General features: G+C 36.3%; 1 protein-coding gene across 1 annotated transcript in view; it reads left to right on the forward strand.

Moving 5' to 3' along the window:
* The first annotated feature begins 3,058 nt into the window (after positions 1–3,058).
* RMND5A (required for meiotic nuclear division 5 homolog A) overlaps positions 3,059–19,587 on the forward strand; it is a 42,548-nt gene continuing 26,019 nt past the window's right edge. Inside the window, exons 1-2 of the mRNA XM_011375298.2 lie at positions 3,059–3,062; positions 3,731–3,873. Coding sequence (XP_011373600.2) covers positions 3,059–3,062; positions 3,731–3,873 — 147 coding nt within the window. The remainder of the gene's footprint in view (positions 3,063–3,730; positions 3,874–19,587) is intronic.

Consider the following 19,587-nt stretch of genomic DNA (forward strand, 5'->3'; position numbering starts at 1 on the left):
AAATGTGCAAGGCATATGATAAGATAGTGGCGTATATACGGTTTATGATAAGAACCTTGTCTTCCCTTGAGGACTTACATGCGGTTGAGACTGATGATAGCATATATATATATATGCGAAGTTGTTAAATGATGTATGATTCAGTGCCAGAGGGGTGTTGGAGAGAACAGAATTTGTTAGGAATTGAGAAGACTGATTAAGTTTAGGCAGAGAGGTTCATAGTGGAGACAAAGTCATTGAGGTTAGGTAAGGTTTGGGTATAGAAAGACCACAAATGGTCAGCAGAGCTACTGAAGCATATAGATTTTTGGGGGTGGGAGGACAAAATATCTATGGAACACACCTTTTGAGATTTTGAAATTTTCCTGACTTACCAAGTCTTCTCTTAGTCTTAATTTAGTCTTCCTAAATTATGTTGTTAACAGTTGGAAGCACCTGATACATACTTTGAAACTGTACTTAGAGAAAAGGGCAGTTTCTGTTTTGGCCATTTGATATTGGATTGGGTACCTATGGATACCATCTTCTGTTTGCTTATCTTTTTATATCTCTCAGTAGTTGTCATTGAGCCAGACTTTCTGTATTCCATCTTCACAGTCCCTGCAACCTTCTAGGATTTCTTTTCTTGAAACCCTAGAGAAACTGTTCTTGTTATGGTCACCGATAACTTCCACATTGTAAATCCAGTGGTCAGTCTCAGTTCACCTCTTACTTGACACTGTTGCGCATTTAACACAATTGGTAACTCCCTGCTCATTGAGACCTTTTCTTCACTTGGTTTCCCCAACACCAGGCTTTCTTGATTTTTCTCTGATATCACAGTTAGTGTTTCAGCAGTCTTCGTTAGTCTCCTTTTCCAATTCCTCTTCACCTTGGTCTCATGAACTTAGAGTTCCTGGGACTCTCTTTTGCCACTTTTTGTGTGTGTGTGTCTACACTTGCTCTCTAGGTAATTTCATTTAGTCTCACGGCTTTTAAGTATCACCTGTATGCCAGTGACTCACAGATTTGTATATCCAGCCCAGACATTACTCTTGAACTCCAGGTTTGTATATCTAGCTGACTCCTCCATGTATGCACTGGGGCAACTACTCAACATCTTAAATTTAACAAGCACCAAACTGAACTCTTTATCTTTCCCTTCCTCTCATACCTGCCCAGCCTTTGGTCTTTTTCATCTTAATTGAAGACAGTTGCATCTTTCTAGTTGACTCAGGCTAAAAACTTTGAGGTCATCTGTGAGCTCGTTTGTTCCTTCGCATTGAGTCAGGAACTCCTACTGGCTTTACCTTCAGAACATATTCAGAATCCAACTGCTTCTCACCACCTCCATATCTAACATCCTGGTCTGAGCCATTGTCACCTGGATTGCTACCACAACCTCCTAACTTATCTCCCTGCTTCTGTTCTTGTACAGAACAGAGTTGTCAGCCAATTTTACCATATTAAAATCTTATGTCAGTTTATGTACCAGCTGTGCTCAAAAGCTGGCTGTGGATATCCCTTTCACTGGAAGCAGAAGCCAAAGTCTCTGCAATGCTACAAAGGCCCTACAAGATTACGACCCCCCACTATTTCTTGAGCTTCTCTCCTCCTGTTTTCCTTTGTAGGAAATCTACTTTAGTCACACTGGCATCCTCACTAGTCCATGAATAGTCTAGGTGTAGTTCTACAATAGAGCTTTTGTCCCCTCAGCCTGGAATGCTTTTTCCTGTAGGGGAGGAAAATAATTTTTCCTTTACCGTTGTGAGTTCTTGGCTGCAACCCCTGTAATAAAAGACAGATTAACAAGAGAAAAACAAGCTTATGAACATGTATAGTTCATGTGTACAGGGTGATACTTAGGGGAAAATGAGTAACTCAAAGAGTAACTAAAGACAAAAAGGTATAGGGAGTCTAGTTATGGGAAGGTTACCAGGAAAAGCACAGTAAACAAACAAGAGTATGGTTTGTTATGCAGATCTGAGTCCTACCTTCTCCATTGATAAAAGTTTCTCATAATTTAGAGTCATCCTCTTCCTGGAACTGAGAGGGAGACTCCATTTCAAATGGAGCTTTCTTTTATAAATGTAAATTTCCCTTACTAAAGGGTAACTTATTCTGTCATTTCTCAAAGTAATCCTTATGCTAAAGAAGCATGTTTTGGGGTGGCATATTCTGCTACCCTTCACCCCTAAGGTAGTCAGATAGCTAATTCCCTCATTTCTTTCAAGCCTTTGCTCAAATGTCCCTTTCTCAGTGAGGCCTACCACATCTACCCATTTTAAGACTGCAATTTCTTAACGCACATATACTCTCATCTCTTTTATTTTGCTGCTTTCTCCCACAGTAGCATGTATCATCTTTTGTCATACTATGTAATTGACTTATTTTGTGTATTGTTTATCTTGTTCACCAGAAGATAAGATTTAGGGCAGAGATTTTGTTTTGTTTCACTGCTATACCTAATGAGTGCACAATAAATATTCATTGAGTGAATGAACATACTAGGTTACTCTACTTTTAGGCTTGTTCTTGTTCAAATTCTTGGGCCCTAAATTTTAAGAACCACTGCTATATAATATTGTGTAGGATTTTGGAAGCCATGCCTTTTGCTTACAGTGGAGATATGTAAATATATGAAGTAATTGACAGATATAACTGAAATTGCCTCTATTTCTCTCTCCTTCCCTCTTCCCTTCTTTCTTTTTCCTGAGGAGGAAGCACAGGGAAAGAGAATATAAACTATAGTAACTTTCCATTCATTTATCAAGGGTCCCCAAGACCACCTTTAGTGTCCATTGATCACTGGGAGGGATAAATGGGACTCAGCGTGTAGTCACACTCATGGCTAAGAGTTATTGTAGCAAAAAGATATAAAGCAAAATATGCTAAGGGAAAAGGTACATGGGCAAGGTCCAGAGGAAACCAGGAGAAATCTTCTAAGAGTCCTCTCTCAGTGGAGTCATACAGGGACATGTTTAATTATTCCAGCATCAAATTGTAACACTTAGGAAGTGTTTTCTACCAGGGAGATTAGAGACATTGTACTCAAGGTGTTTTATAGAAGACTGATCATATGGGTACCATCTCCTGCCTAGCTGTACACCAAAATTCCAGTCTCTCAGAAGGAAAGCAGGAGTTTAGCATAAACCACATTGTACAAACAGTTGAGGCACAGTGAACTATTCTTTTCACAAGTTCCCAGAATAAGGGTCAACCTTGCAAGGAGGACTTTCTAAAGATAGCAGTCTCTCAGGCCTGTTAACTTATTTTTACACATCATGATATCCAAAGAACTTTGTTATTTTTTCTTCTACTTCTTTATATAGAATATAAAGCGTTTAGACTAAATAATCTCTCGTTAGGAAATTTAGTAACAGTCAAAATGTTTTGAGAATGACTTGAACAGTTTAAGTGGATTGAGTAAGTGAGTTTATTTACTGAGACATATTTTCTGAAAAATCCCTTGGTAGTAGTATTCATAGTCTGTGCTGGTTTTAGTAATTACAAAAGTGGTTTGCTTTGTAGTAAAATTTTATTATTCAAAAAATTTTTTAAAATTACGATAATTTTCTTAGTGTTCACTTGAAAAATATTATCACGAATGTGGCCATCTGCTTCAAAGCAGACGCTGAGTTTTCTTCACTTTTCTTCTACTTTTCATGTTCCAAAGGGTCTATTTGAAACTTGTCATCTTTGCGTTTGATTTTGTGAGTAACTAATCTTTTTTTTTTCTTTTTTTTTATAGGCCAAGATGCTGAATTATCAGGGACACTTTCACTTGTTTTGACACAGTGCTGTAAAAGAATAAAGGATACTGTTCAGAAATTGGCCTCAGACCACAAAGACATCCACAGCAGTGTTTCTCGGGTTGGAAAAGCCATTGATAAGGTATGGTGTTGAAGGAAGTGTTTGGTATTTTTAAGCATCAGCCTTCATCTCCTGTCACTGCTTTAATAACATTAGCTTTTTTATTATTTTATGCTATTCCTCTCATTCCTGCTTTTAATAACTTTTGCAAATCTGGTTTTACTATGTCATTCTTAAAGTTCCCTATTGCTATTATTTAAAAAACAAAAATAAAAACAAACCAGAAAAAACTCTTTTGACAGCCTTGTTATTTATCCATTTATTTAAATGAATACAGCTCCTACTGTCATGATGAGTAAATTTCCAAAGAAATTTTAACTTACTATGAAGGAGTTTGCTTACAGAAGTAACTTTTCTTACTTCCTGAGTAATTCCCTGGCTGCGACTCTGTCTGTGTTATGGAATGATTAAGAAAACACCCTTGCATCCGTTTCCCCTATATTATCCTAACCAACTCCCGTCTTCTGGTGGGCATACTAGTCACTTTCCTTCAGTGTTGCTTTATGTGTGAGTGAGGTGGTTGCTAGCCATCAAGGCTTGTCACTTGTTGGGTGATTTTTCTTATAATATCTCTTGAATCTTTGACTTAGCGGCTTCATTATAAGCAGTTATCATTTTTAGCAGTTGGCCAGTTTTGCCCTTGGAGTTCATAGTCCTAGTGGGGCCTAAGAGAAATAGCGTAAGATTACTGTGTGATACTTCTGAATACATAAGCCACTGGGGAGTTTGTGACTGGTTATGGACATTTTTGTTCACACATTGTAAAATTCTGAGAGGACAGGAAGAACTTTTGGGGTGCACTCTTTGTAGCAAAGTCATCTCCTAACCAGTCCTATGAGTTTAGTCTGTACACACAAGAGCAATAACTGTAATGTAGATAAAAACTCAGGAAATTCCGAGAGTGGCTCTGTCTAACTCGTGGATGGATAAGCCTGTTAGAAATTATCCTATGGGACAGTTATATTGAAAGGCTAAACTTGAGGCAGTCTAAGTCAGAACTATGTGCTTCTAAGGAGATATTATTAACTGGTGGGTGCGATATGTTAGGACCGTGAATGGTAGGAATTCTGGGGACTGTTTGGGTGGCTGTGGCTTACAAAAGAGTTAGTGACCTTTCAGAGAGCTGACCCCTCCCATAGTGCTGAGGGCTTCAACCTAGCAAAAGTGACCAGAGAAGTGGTGTGGGCAGCAGCAGCCCCGTTTTTGGATCAGTGATGGCTGTTTCCAGCAAAGGCTAGGAAGACAGTGAATATTCTCTGAAATAGCTTTGAGGTTGTGATGCCTGTTTGGTAACTCCGAGGGAGTGAACACAGCTTTGACATCAGACTATTTGAGCCTGTGGCCTTGGAAGTCTTCACTTGGTACCTGAAGTGATTATTGGTGTGTACTAGCTTAAGGACTTACTAGAATGGTGGTGGAGCACTTTAGAGATTCTTAAATTAATGTCGATGAGAAACACTCAGTTTCTCAAGGATAAAGTAACTACTGGTGGTGGTTAGGAAGCTTCAGATTTTGGTGGCTGGCAGTGACCAAGGCATTCTAGCGATTCTGGTGGTTCATATCCCAGGAGGTTCCTGGAAGCATTTGATTTGACCACAAGGTTGCCTGCAATTATGATAGAGGATAGGACAGTAGGACCAGAAGATGCCATAACAGTGAGAAGAGCTGAAGCTTCCAAAGCAGCCCATCAGAGAAAGTACCTGAGAAGAGCCCAGATTTTGGAAATAGGTGAGGATGGCCTCAGCAGCCATATCTCAAGTGGATGGACTGCTGGCCACTAGGATCAGGAGCATTTGGGCAAATAATTCACCAGCTTTGCTTTCTGCCGCTGGATTCCCCATTTCCTAGTTTATGTACATTGTCCTGTCATAATTATCGTCAGGACCCACTTTTACTCTTGTCCTCCTAGCTGCCGGTAACTTGCTGAGCATGTCCTCCACTTGATCTAGCAAATCTTTACAGATATTCGTAAAGGTTATCAGATAATTTGGTTAATCTTTGTGACAAAGCATTTAAATGTATTTGGTGCTAGAAATGGCAGTATCTTGAGAATGGATACCAGGTAAATATAGTGAGTAATCTAAATTCTGGCTTTTTAGGTGTGCATGTGTTTGGGGAGAATGTTCCTAAATTATATATTTTAATTTACTTATTTCTTCTTTGAGGACTCTTTTCATGTACTCGGAAGTTATAAGGGTTTTTTAAAGTAAACTTTTTTGTAGTTTTATGTTCTTGGGAAAGTTCTAGGTGACCTAGAATTCTTCTGATCTGTCATATGAAATTATGTTACTGAGTTGATATTGGTAAGTATTTGTTGAATTATAGTCGCAGGGAACAGAAAAAAGCCTGAATCTTTTAGCTCAGTTCTTTAACCTCTTTCAGTGCATTCTCTCCAATTGTTTTTTGTCATCTACTTGGCCTCAGCTGTAGACCTACCTAGATGTTATGCATGAACTTCTCACATACACAAGAACTTCTCTGTAGGCCAGTGTCATATGAGACTCCATTGACTTGTAAAGTCTTTTTTTTTTTCTTTTGGACCTGGTAAATTTGTACAACCTTCCAGGGCCACCTGTTACAAAGGCTTGGTGAACTCATGTGCATTGGTGGTAAACAAACAAAATGAAGCCGAAGCCATTGTGGCACAAGCCTTTAAGTACCACAACAGACAGACTTGTGTAATAAACTGGAATGCTGTCCAGCAGCCTGTGAGCACCATTTTATGGACACTTGTCCCCACCCTCCAAGAAGAGGACAAAGAAACTGGTGACTCCTTTATGAGCAAGCTGGTTTGAGTAAAGAACTTTAGTAAATTTTTGACACACTAAATGATTTTTTTTCTTTAGTGTTTTAATGCTTCTTGTGTTTTAAAGTTTTATAGTCATCATTTCTATGAAATGTAAGCAGAAAAGCAGTTTGTGGTATTAGCTAAGGTGTTTCGTGACTTTTAATTACTATAAACATAAAATGCTGTTGAAGATTTCTGCTTTAACGTGTTGACTGTTTTCAGATATCCATAGTATTATGCTCACTATTTAAAATACATAATATCAGTGGAATATAAACCTAAAAGCAACAAGTGAACAGGACAAACAAACAGACTCATGGACATGGACAATAGACGAGTGGTTACCAGAGGGGAGGAGAGAGGTAGATGGAGTAAAAGGGATCAAATATGGGGTGACAGAAAGAAATCTAATTGTGGGCGATGATCACACAATGCAACATATATACATGCTTTACTGCTAAATTGTACACCTGAAACTTTCTGGACTTTCGTCACCATAATTAAAAAATAAATAAATAAAAATAAAATACATAATATCAGCCACTGGGTTCTGTGGCTGTTTTTTTTCTTGTAAAATAGACCAAATAATGTTTTGGTTTATTTTTAATTTCCTCTCCCATTTTAAGAGAATCTAGACGTATTATTGAATTATACACTTAAGACACATATGATTTTATTAACTAGTGTCACCTCAATACATTTAATTAAAAAAAAAAATCTAAAATTCTCTCCTGTTTAGGGTGTTTTATTCAGTGTTGTACTTGTTTTGACTTTTTAGTTTATTTCCTAAGTAAGAAAAGTTAATGAAATGATTGTTGCTGTAGGGGTGTGTGTATGCATATTAAAATCAATAATGCAAAGATTTTAAGGTGTTTAAAATTTGCTGTGAGACAGTTGAAAGTGAAACACATAGTACATGTTCTTTAGAAGATTGTGGTCTAGTTTGGTCATGTAAGAGTGCTTTTCGTGTATACAGAAGAACTGAAAAAATTCTGAGGTAACATAAAATAAGTTTGCTTGGGATAGACTCTACTTACTGTAAAGTAAGAGAAAGATTATTGTGCCCTTAATTAAGGTTTGTGGCATTGGTGTTTTAAATTTGACTTGGAAGAATAGGTAAATGGTTTTCTGTGGGGCTAGGAAAGGTGCTGAACAACTGAGAATATGCTTGACTCTTGTTAAAGACTCAGGGACTGACATGATGAGAATGGTAACCCTGTTGGGAATAAGCCAGGATCAAGTCGAGGGGGGAAGGCACATGATGGAGGGCCTAAGGATTTGACCCAAGGAGATTAAGGGAAAACGGAGTGAATGATAAAAGCAAATGCTTGCCCTCATTAAATAGGATAAAATTAGACTAAGGAGGAGTCAAGAGTAGGAAGATAATAGCTATCACTTATTGAGTTTTGACCATGTTCCAGATACTGAGCTAAGTGCTCAGTATATTTATATCTCATGATGTGGGTACATTATTCCCATTTTACATATGAGGAAACTAAGACTCAGAGATATGAAATAACATACCCTAGGTGTACAGCTTAGAAGTGATGGATCAAGATTTGGAAAAAGATGTCAACAGTCTGTTTTTAAACGCTGTGCTGTACTAGGAAATTAGGCCATTGCAAGGCTGGTAAGGTTCTGCCAGGGAGAATAATTGTTAAAAAACATTTTTTTTTAACATTGCCTAAACTGATCTTTTGCCAATAGAGGGCGCATCTACATTGGTGAGGCAGGTACTATATTAAAAAACAAATGGAGTGTATAAAAAGTGAAATATAGAATATTTTAAGATAGTTTTGGTGAGCAGTCTGGAACTTCCATGTAGGTATGACAGGAGTATGAGAGGAAAAAGATACCAGTGGGAGATAATGTCCTAGGTTTAGCCTTCGATAGTAGTTTAGGTAGACTGTGAGTGAGGGCAGGTGTATACTAGCTCTAAAGTTCTGTTATATAATGGATAAATCCTTATGTAGTAGAGAGAGATTACTGTTAAAGGGGAAAAAAGAGAGAAAATTTGCTCTGCTTAAGAAGAAAAAGAGCTGAGTTGAGTTCTGATATATATACAGATAATTTGATATATATTCTAGGTGGAATTTTTAGAATTACTGAAAAAGAATAATTAACAAAATTATAGAGACAACAGTGATAAAAAAGCCAAGAACATGTTCCCTAAAAATAAAAAATATCAAACTAATTCCCCTCCCGCCAAGAAAATGTAGTAGTCAGTGTGTCTAAATTTTTGCAAGGCATTTTATAAAAATCTCATATCTTTGGTAAAGATGGAAGATGTTCCTTTTTAAATTGCAGGGTTTGAATAGAAGCAGCCATATTCTCAATATTCTTCGCTTTGACCATAGTGCCTGCTCTGAGGATGGGCCTGACCCACCCAAGCTTGGCAACAGTTGTTTCTGCAGAGTGAGTACCTCAGAATCCCTCTCTAGGATCTTTCTCATTAGAGCTCTTAAGGGAAGGAAGGCTGGGAATGCATGAACCTAGTAGTGATTAGTAGTCTCAGAGAGAATTTGAGAGACCCTGGTTATCTGAGCCTTTCTTTAAATCCAACTTGTTTGGGCAAAAGAGATTTCTGTTGTGGGAACCAAGAGTCCTAACTCCTACAAGCAGCTAGATGCTCTCTGGGTCTCTTCACTTGTGGTGGGCTTCAGTTTCTATGAAACAATATTAGTTTTGCCCTCTTCAGTCTGAAGAACATTCTCAAAAGAAGATGAATTCTCTTTTCTCTGCCATTTGTCACATTATATCATTAGCTCTTAAGCTGTGGGCCTTATTATTCTTACTACTTCTGCTCTGAGCAGAACGAAACAACATTATTTAGTTGCTAATGGTAATTATTTGTTGAGTTATAGTCCAGTCATCAGAGGAAAACCTGGACTTTTGCAATCAGGTCTTACAGGTCTTACATTAAGATGCAGGATCAGAGAATCCCACTGGACCTGGAAGTGATGTAGACCCACTTTTGCCTGAGGCTACAAAGTGAAATAACTTGCTTGGTCTAGCATCCAACTCAGGTTGGACTGGGAGGAGAAAAGGACCTTATACAGATTAAGCTGTGCCAACTAATCCAGTCTGTAATTGTACTCAAGTGAGACTTTGAGGAGCTTTTCTCAACTAGAATTCCTTCAGGGAATTAATCACTAGTGCCCCAAGGTGCCTGCTGTATGCATGAATTTCTCTCCTATACAAGGTGTGTGCCGTCTTTGGAAGAATTAGTGAAATTGTCACTCAACATTTCTCTAGACTGTTCAGATATGGAGGCAATCAGACAAGGTCTGCCAGAGCCAAAAGGTATGAAAAATAGTATGCAAAATAACAGTGAGGGGATTGTGATGCTCATTTGACATATAGATTATAGAGGATTTTAAGGATCTTAAAAGCCCAGCAGAATTTGGCATATCTCTGACCATGTCACATTACTCCCCTTGGTAAAAACTTATCAGTATGGCTTTGTGCCCTCCCCTCTTTTTTGATCTGGCACAACCTACCTTTCTGATAACTTTGAAAACCAAAATGGAGATATGAATATTGTACAGTGGGGAGGATGGAATGTCTAAAAAGATAGTATCTGCATCTAAAAATGCATCTGTAAATGCTGATTATGACACACTACTAAATTTGTTTTCCAGTCCGTAGTTTGCAAAGCACTGCTGTCTGGAATATGCCTAAATATGGATTATTTCATCATAAGGCCTATGCCTCATCATCAACTTTTCTAGGCTTGCTCAATTTTTCCCTAAAGGGTTTATACCAATTTGCAGTCCTACCATTCGTGTATAACAGTTCCTGTTTCTTCACTCCTCACGTATACTTAGTGTGATCAGCTTTTTAAAAATTTTTCAAATTAATCACATGGATGTGAAATAGTATCTCATTGTATTAATTTGCATTTCCTTAATCATCTTTGAGATTTGTGCATCTTTTCATATGTTTGATTATTAGAATTTCCCCTTTTTATGAGTTTCTTAATTTTTTTTCTGTTGGGTTTTTATTTTTGATTGGTAAGGATTTTTTTTTAAACTTTTGGATACTAATCTGTGGGTTATATGTGAAATACATATCATTTCCCAGACTGAGTGGAACTAGAATCCAGATCTTCTTATTCTGTGTTAAGTATCCTGTGTAGTAACATCTCTCTTAGACCAGATTAACTGGATGCTTAGAAGGGAAATTGATTCCTGGTAAGTGCAGCAGTACCCTGTTGTTAGACTTAAACAGTTTTTCTTCAAAGGTAGATGGGGAAGTTAAAAAAAATTAAGTCTTGAAGAATTGGCACTTAGTAATTAAAATAAATAGTGGGTTTTATCATGTACTGTTACCACTGTGATCAGTAATTATAATTTCATAAAATGTATTTCAGAAATGGATTGGTTTTGGGCGATGAACAATGAAAGCCAGTCCTTAAGTTCTAAGCAGTTTGTAAGCATGTTCATGTTATGGCTAAAACAATAGGATGCTCTGTTTATATTTCATAGTTTCATAAATTTACTTCCGCCTCAGCTTCCAGATTTTAAAACTTTTAATTCATCAGAAATGTTAATGACACTAAAAGTACATGAGATAGTGTATGAATTAGTGTGTCATGGATTTCTCTTCTCAAGCCATAACATCTTCTGCAGGTAGACAGACCCTTGAATGTGTGTTTTGCCTTTGATTCTTTAAATCCTGTCTTTACATTTAAGGACATTTTTCCTTTTTTAAAAGGAAAAAGTATAGTAAAACAGAAGTGCTAATAATAGCTATTTCTCTTCATTAGCTACTTCTTGGCTGGGTCACAGTGCTGCTGATTTCCTGGGCAGCCTTGCAAACGAGTTTGGTCTCCTAGCAACAGAAGCTGGAACCTGTCCTAGCTCTGATGCAATAGTAAGAACAGGCAGTTTTAACAAAAGGAGTTCTGACACTGTATTGCATTTCCTCAACCTCTTTTTATAAATTTAGCTTTAATTTTTACTGCAGGTGAGCAGAAAATAGGCTATGAAAAAAGTTTACTTATCTACCTTAGTGGTTTAAACTGGAAAATCAGAATGGTAGAAAGGAACTCAGAAATTTTCATCACATGTGTTGCTTATTCACATTTAGTTGTATTTTGAAGACTAGCAAGTAAGTTTATTATCTGAATGTAGTAAAGATATTCTGAGTGTTAGGGGTTTTAATTTTTCTTACCTATAGAATATTGGCATGGTACACCTTATGAAAATAAGAGTACTCGAAAAGCATCACTGTAAAACTTTAAATTTGTTTAAATATTAGACTTATGTTTTAAAGCTTCCTAGATGATCAGAATTTCCTTTTAGTATGTAAAGGAAAGATTTGAAGGAATTCTTCTGCTTGATCTAAGCAGTTTACTCTCTGATGACAGCCGTTAAAATTCTGACATAATATATACTGCCAGATAAAATTGTTTTAACATGATCTGTGCTTTGAGCTGAGCAGTGTGTCTTCCAAAGTTGTATTTCTTTCTCGCAGAACAGACACCTGATACATTTGTTGTGGGTTGATAGGGTGGAGAATAATTATTAGATGAAGAAGTAGAAATCCGAAGGTTATATTTGGATTGAATGAGGTTGATAGGTCTGTAAGGAATCTTTTTTAGTCTCAGTGATTCTTTCTTATGGGGTGCACTTAGACATTTAGGGGAGTTATTGGCAGATTTCTGAGTTTGTATTAAATTCTATTATCTTCACATACCTGTTCTTTTATGTATTTGAATGACTGTCCTTAGGAGAATAAAATAAGAGAGTATCCGTGATATCAATGACCCTTCTAGGTCTCTGCTGTAGTCTAGAACAACAACAAATTAGCACCATCTCCACTCTCAGTGTTCTAGTCGTCATAGATAGCACAGAGATAAAAGAATTTGCTTAAAAGTATTGATGACTGTTATAAAATCATCTCTCAACAGAGAGAATCTGATGAGCAGATATGAACTTAGAGAATCTTAACCAAGCAATTTTGGCTCTTTCTTCAGACCTAGGGATAGTCTGCTCAGTATATGCATGGAAGCTATTGCTTTAGCATCTAGGTACTCTGTGTTATTTTCATTCTTTAAGTCTGTAGTAGGCCAAGAAAGAGGTCTATAAAAAGAAAATGAATAAAAATTAAGACTTTGACAGTAATTTTGCTTTTTTGCATTCTGTTCAAGTAATTCTAAATCTTAATATATTATATTTAGTTTTAGGCTACTGACTTGACATCTAAGAATAGGGTAGATAGCTCTTTAAAGAAAAATGTCCTTAATTTTGGAGAATTCGTCTTCATTGTGGTAATGTAAATGTAGGTGGTTTGCAGTTTCTACTGCAGGTTACCTTTTACCTGTTCTTGTATGTACTATAAAACAATCCTGTGTTGTTTGGACTGTATTTAAACAATGATCGACTAGGTTTGTAATTTCGGTCAGTCTGAAAAAAAATGAGATAAAGAGGGTATTGCCTATGAAAGATAAAGGAGGTGGGCAGGGAAACTTTCAAACCACAAAGTAGACTTGTTCTTTCCTCATAGTTGATGTTCCAAGTTGCCATTTGGTATCATTTCCCTTTTTCTGAAAAACTGACTTTGGCAGTTCTTTTAGAGGAGGTCTTCTGGCAGCAAATTTAACTTTCCTTCATCTGAGAATGTCTTTATTTCATCTTCATTTCTGAAAGGTATTTTCACTTGATATAAAATTCTGGGATGACTTTTCTTTCAGGCCTTGAAAAATGTTGTGCCACTTCTCCATGGTTTCTGTTGAGAAATCTGTAGTCATTTGAATCATAGTTCCTTTAAGAAATGCATCATTTTTCCTTTAGCTACTTTCAAGGTTATTTTCTTTGTCTTTAGTTTGATTGTGAGATGTACGGTGTGGGTTTTTTGATTTGATCCTTTTAGGAGCTTTCTGAACTTCTTGAATCTGTAGATTTATGTCTTTTGCCAAATTTGGGATATATTTTTCAAATAATTTGTCTGTACTATTCTCTATTTCTGGTACTCCAATGACATGAATGTTAGATCTTTTATTGTCCCACAAGTCCCTAAAGCTCTGTTCATTTTTTTTTTCAAACTTTTTTCTGTTGTTCAGATAAGACAATTTCTATTGATCGTCACTAACTTTTAGCCCTGTCACTTCCATTCTGCTATTAAGTCCATTCAATGAGTTTTTATTTTAAATTCTGTATTTTCTATTTCTTTGCTAAGACCTTCTGTCTTTTTTTTTTCTTTTTCAAGATGTTTGCCAGTTGTTCTTGGAGCATTTTATAACTGCTGTAAATGAAGTCTGATGATTCCAACATCTGTGTCATTTTGGCACTGGTGTCTATTGAACATCTTTTCCAATGAAAGTTTAAATTTTCTTGGTTCTTTGTATGCCAAATAATTTCATATCCTGGACATTTTTATTTTATTTCAGTTTTCAATTACAGTTGACATATACTATTCTAGTTTCAGGTGTACAACATAGTGATTAGACTTTTATTTTTAACTTACAAAGTGATCACCCAGATAAATCTAGTACCAACCTGACACCATATGTAGTTATTACAATATTATTGACTGCCCTCCCTATGCTGTACTTTACATCCCAGTGACTATTTTATAATTGCCAATTTATAGTTCTTAATCCCTTAACCTTTCTTACTCAGTCCTCCAAGCCCCCTCTCATCTGGCAACCATCACATCACGTTCTCTCTGTGAATTTGTTTCTGTTTTGTTTGTTCATTTATTTTGTTTGTTAGATTCTACATATAAGTGAAATCATATGATATTTGTCTTAAAATGTCTGACATATTTCACTTAGCATAATGCCCTCTAGGTCCATCCATGTTGTCCCAAATGGTAAGATTTCATTCTTTTTTTTATGGCCAAGTAATACTCCATTGTAGATATGTACTGCATCTTCTTTATCCCATCATCTATTGATGGACACTTAGATTTTCCCCCTAATATTGACTATTGTGAATAATGCTGCAATGAATATAGGGTTCATATATCTTTTCAGATTAGTATATTGAATTTTTTGGATAAATACCCAGAAGTGGGTCATAAGGCAGTTCTGTTTTTAATTTTTTAAATTAAAAAACTTTTCTGTAGTGGCTGCACCAATGTGAAATCCCATCATCAGTGCATGAGGGTTTTCTTTACATTCTCACCAACACTTGTTGGCTGTTGATTTTTGATGATAGCCATTCTGACCTGTGTGATATAATCTCTCATTGTGGTTTTAGTTTGCATTTCTCCGATGATTAGTGATGTTGAGTATCTTTTCATATGTTCGTTGGCTGTCTGTATGTCTTTGGAGAAATGTTTGTTCAGGTCTTCTGTTCTTTGTTTAATCAGACTGTTTTTTGCGGAGGGGGGGCGGTTTGTTTTTGCTATTAAGCTGTATGAGTTCCTTATATATTTTGGATATTAATCCTGTTTCAGATAACATCATTGGCAAATAATCTTCTTCCATTCAGTAGGTTGTCTTGTTTTACTGATGGTTTCCTTAGCTGTGCAAAACTTTTTAGTTCGATGTAGTCCCATTTGTTTATTTTTTATTGCCTTTTTCTGAGGAGACATATTCAAAAAAATATTACTGAGTGATATTAAAGAGTTTTTACTGCCTTTGTTTTCTAAGAGTTTTATGGTTTTGGGTCTTACATTTAAGTCTTTAATCTATATTGAGTTTATTCTTGTATATGGTGTAAGAAAGTGATCTAGTTTTATTTTTTTGCATGTTTCTTCCCAGTTTTCCCAGCACCATTTATTGAAGAGACTGTCTTTACTCTGTTATATATTCTTGTTTTCTTTGTCATAGATTAATTGGTTTTTTTAATTGGGTTTATTTTTGGGTTCTCTATCCTTTTCCATTAATCTGTGTTACTATAGTCTTGTAGTATAGTATGGTAATCAGGTAGCAGGATATCTCCAGCTTTGTTCTTTCTCAAGATTGCTTTAGCTCTTCGGGGTCTTTTGTGTTTCCATATAAATTTTAGAATTATATTTTTAGTTCTATGAAAAGTGCCATTGGTATTTTGATAGGGATTACTTTGAATCTGTAGATTGCTTTGGGTTGTATGGACATTTTAATGATGTTAATTCTATCCGAGAGCACGGTATATGCTTCCATTTATTTGTATCCTCTTCAGTTTCTTTCTTCAGTGTCTTACAGTTTTCTTAGTACAGGTCTTTTACTTGCTTGGTTAATTTATTTTTTGGTATTTTATTTTGTTTTGATGCAATTGAAAATGAGATTGTTTTCTTAATTTCTCTTATAGTTTGTTGTTAGTGTATAAAAATGCAACCAATTTCTGAATGTTAATTTTGTATCCTGCTGTTTTACTGAATTTATTTATCAGTTCTAATAATTCTTTGGTGGACTTTTTTAGGGTCCTCTCTATATAATACCACGTCATATGCAAATAATGAGTTTTACTACTTCTTTTCTGATTTGAATGGTCTTTATTTCTTTGTCTTGTCTGATTGCTTTGGCTAGAACTTCCAATAATACGTTGAATAGAAGTGGTGAAAGTGGACATTCTTGTCTTGCTCCTGATTTTAAAGAAAAAGCTTTGATGTTAGCTGTGGATTTGTCATATATGGCCTTTATTATGTTGAAATATATTCCCTCTGTTCCTACTTTGTTCTGCGTTTTTGTCGTAAATGGATGATGGATTTTCAAATGATTTTTTCGCATCTACTGATATGATTGTATGATTTTTATCCTTTGTTTATTTGGTATATCGTGTTAATTGATTTGCAGATATTGAACCAACCTTGCATCCCAGGAATAAATCTCACTTGATCTTGGTGTATGATCTTTTCTATGTGTTGATGAATTTGGTTTGCTAATATTTTATTGAAGATTTTTACATCTATGTTCATCAGAGATATTAGCCTATAATTTTTTTTGTAATGTCTTTGGATTTGGAAGTCAGGTAATGCTGGCCTCATAAAATGAGGTTGGGAGCCTTCCCTCCTCTTGAATTTTTTGGAATAGTTTGAAAAGGATAGATGTTAATTCTTTAATGCTTGGTAAACTTCACCTGTGAAGTCATCTGGTTCAGGACTTTTGCTTGTTGAGAGTTTTTTGATTACTGATTTGGTTAATTGTTATTGATCTGTTCAGATTCTATTTCTTCCTCATTCAGTCTTGGAAGATTGAATGTTTCTAGAAATTTATTCATTTCTTCCAAGTTCTTCTATTTGTTGACATATAAATCTTTTTAAATAATCCTTTGTATTTCCGTGGTGCAGTTGTCACTTCTCTTTCATTTTTGATTTCATTTATTTTAGTTCTCTCTTTTTCTTGAGGAGTCTGCATAAAAGTTTATCAATTTTCTTTACCTTTTCAAAGAACGAGGTTTTGGTGTCATCAATCTTTTGTATTGTTTTTTTTAAATTCTGTGTCATTTGTTTCCATTCTGATCTTTATTATTTTCTTTCTTCTGCTCACTTTGGCTATGTTTGTTGTTCTGTTTCTAGTTCCTTTAGGTGTCAGATTAGGTTGTTTATTTGAGCTCTTTCTTGTTTCTTGAGGTATGCCTGTATTGCTATGAATTTCCCTCATAGAACCACTTTGGCTGTGTCCCATAGATTTTTGCGTCATTGTGTTTTTATCATTTGTCTCAAGGTATTTTTTTATTTCTTTCTTGATATTGTTGTTAACCAATTCATTGTTTAGTAGCATGTTTTAGCCTCCGTGTGTTTGTGTTTTTCAGTTTTCTTCTTGTAATTGATTTCTAGTTGCATACCTTTGTGATCGGAAAAGATGCTTGATATGATTTCAGTTTTCTGAAATTTATTGAGACATGTTTTGTGTCCTAATATGTGCTGTATCCTTGAAAATGTTCCATGTGCACTTGAAAAGAATGTAGATCTTGCTGCTTTTGGATGAAATGTGTATCCTGGACATTTTTGGTGTTCTTTGATGAGACTCTAGTTTTTGTTTAAAATCTATGGAAAATATCAATGTTTTTGTTTTAGGCAATTGTCCTGGTGGTGGGTTCAGACTACGAGTTATAACCAGTCTTCTCTGAGTTGTAGTTTCAATGTCAGCTTTGTTTCCAAAGCCATTATAGAGTTATTCAGATATGTCTTGTTTGCGTGCCAACCACTGGCCATAATAGGACCTGGAAACTAGATCTGTCCCTTAGTTCAGTTTTCAGAGTCTGTGGTATGCTGCTTAGGGTCAGACCCACGCATGTGCAGTTCGAAGATGAGCCCAGGAATTCATAAACAACTTTAAGGGGTCACTTCCTGAGTTATTCCCTCTATGTGATTTTTCTCGTACTTTATGGTTCTCTGGGACTACTTTATTGGTCATCTGGCCAGAAAGCTGGGGCTTCATTTACCTTGTTTTCTGTACATGACTGTGTCTGTATCTAGGGCAGTGGAAGGGCAGAGAGCAAAGATGCAATAGGAGTTTTTGCCCTCTTGGCACCACAGCTCCTCTAACTGAAGAGAAAGGATCCTCTCCTTCAGAATTTTACTTCACTTGCTGTGATAGGCAGATTTCTAAAGATATTCTCTCTAAATTCTTGTTCCCTGGTTATTCTATCAAATATTAATTGTGATACTGCGATGAAGGAATTTTGCAGGTACAATTAAGGTTACTAAGCAGTCGACCTTAAAATGGGAAGATTTTCTAGGTGGGCCCAATGTAATTAACATGAGCCATTTAAAGCAGCAGAGGATGGTAGAAAGAGAAGGCAGAGAGAGTCATAGAGGAACGTCACCTGTTGTTGGCCTTGAAAATAGGGGGAGGGGCATGAATCAGGGAATGTAGGTGGCTTCTAAAAGCTGAGAACAATCTCCACTCTACAGCCAATAAGGAAATAGTAAACTCACCACCAGTTCTGTGACCTTCTTCCTCAGTCCAGTTACTATTATTCATTTTTTAGTGTCCTCATATAGCTCTTCCATTCATTGTCCTTTTATAACTACATTCAATGGAAGAGACAGGATGGAGTGTGCTTACTTGATATTTCCCTGAACTGGGTAAGTTTATTATTTTACTATGAAATGAATATTTGCTCTTTGTGTGGAGCATGGTAATCTCCAGTGATAATTTCTGCTATTACTTTAGTGTACATTCTTTCGGATTTTTTTCCTTAGCAGTTAAAAAAAATGGGGTCATAATTTTTTAGTGGTTGTTCATTTTCACCAAAGGCGTTAGGGAAATTTTTTCATGTTAGTAGATAGAGTAATGAACTTTACTTTCTAGTTGTGAATAGTAATATTAGAGTAATAGCGACTACCAATAATAGAGTGTGTTAATTTGCTAGGGCTGCTTTAACAAAGTACCACATACTGGGTGGTTAAACAGATATTTATTTTCTCACAATTTTGGAAATTGGAGATTCGAGATCAAGGTGTTGGCACGGTTACTTTCTTCCGAGGTCTCCTTGGCTTGTAGATAGCCCTCTTCTCCCTGTACCCTATGGTATCTTAGCTTGGGCTGCCATTACGAAATACCATAGACTGGGTAGTTTAGACAAAAAAATTTTCTTAGAGTTCTTATGACTGGAAAGTGTAAGATCGAGGCCCTGGCCAATTCATTTCCTACTGAGAGTAGACAGCCTCCTTCCTGGCATGTCGTTCACTGTGTCCTTGCGTGGTGGTAGTGGTGGTGCTCTGGTGTTTCTCCCTTGTCTTCCAAGAGCACCAGACCTATTGGTTTAGTCACCCCCCCACCCCAACCCCACCCATGATTTCATTAAGCTTTATCACTTCCTTACACACTTTATTTCCAAATATAGTCACATTGGTAGTTAGGCCTTCAGTGTAGGAATTGGGGCCGGATTTGGGGGAATATAGTCCATTATACATGGTCTTCCCTCTGTACCTGTGACCTGATTTCCTGTTTTTTTTTTTTTTAAGGATACTGGTCCTATTGGATTAGTACCCACCCTAAAGATCTCATTTTAATTTAATGTGGTGTACTGGGAGTAAGGGCTTCACAGGAATTTTGAGAGGATACA

This window comes from Pteropus vampyrus, unplaced genomic scaffold, assembly GCF_000151845.1.
Source record: "Pteropus vampyrus isolate Shadow unplaced genomic scaffold, Pvam_2.0 Scaffold269, whole genome shotgun sequence".
NCBI classification, from domain to species: domain Eukaryota; kingdom Metazoa; phylum Chordata; class Mammalia; order Chiroptera; family Pteropodidae; genus Pteropus; species Pteropus vampyrus.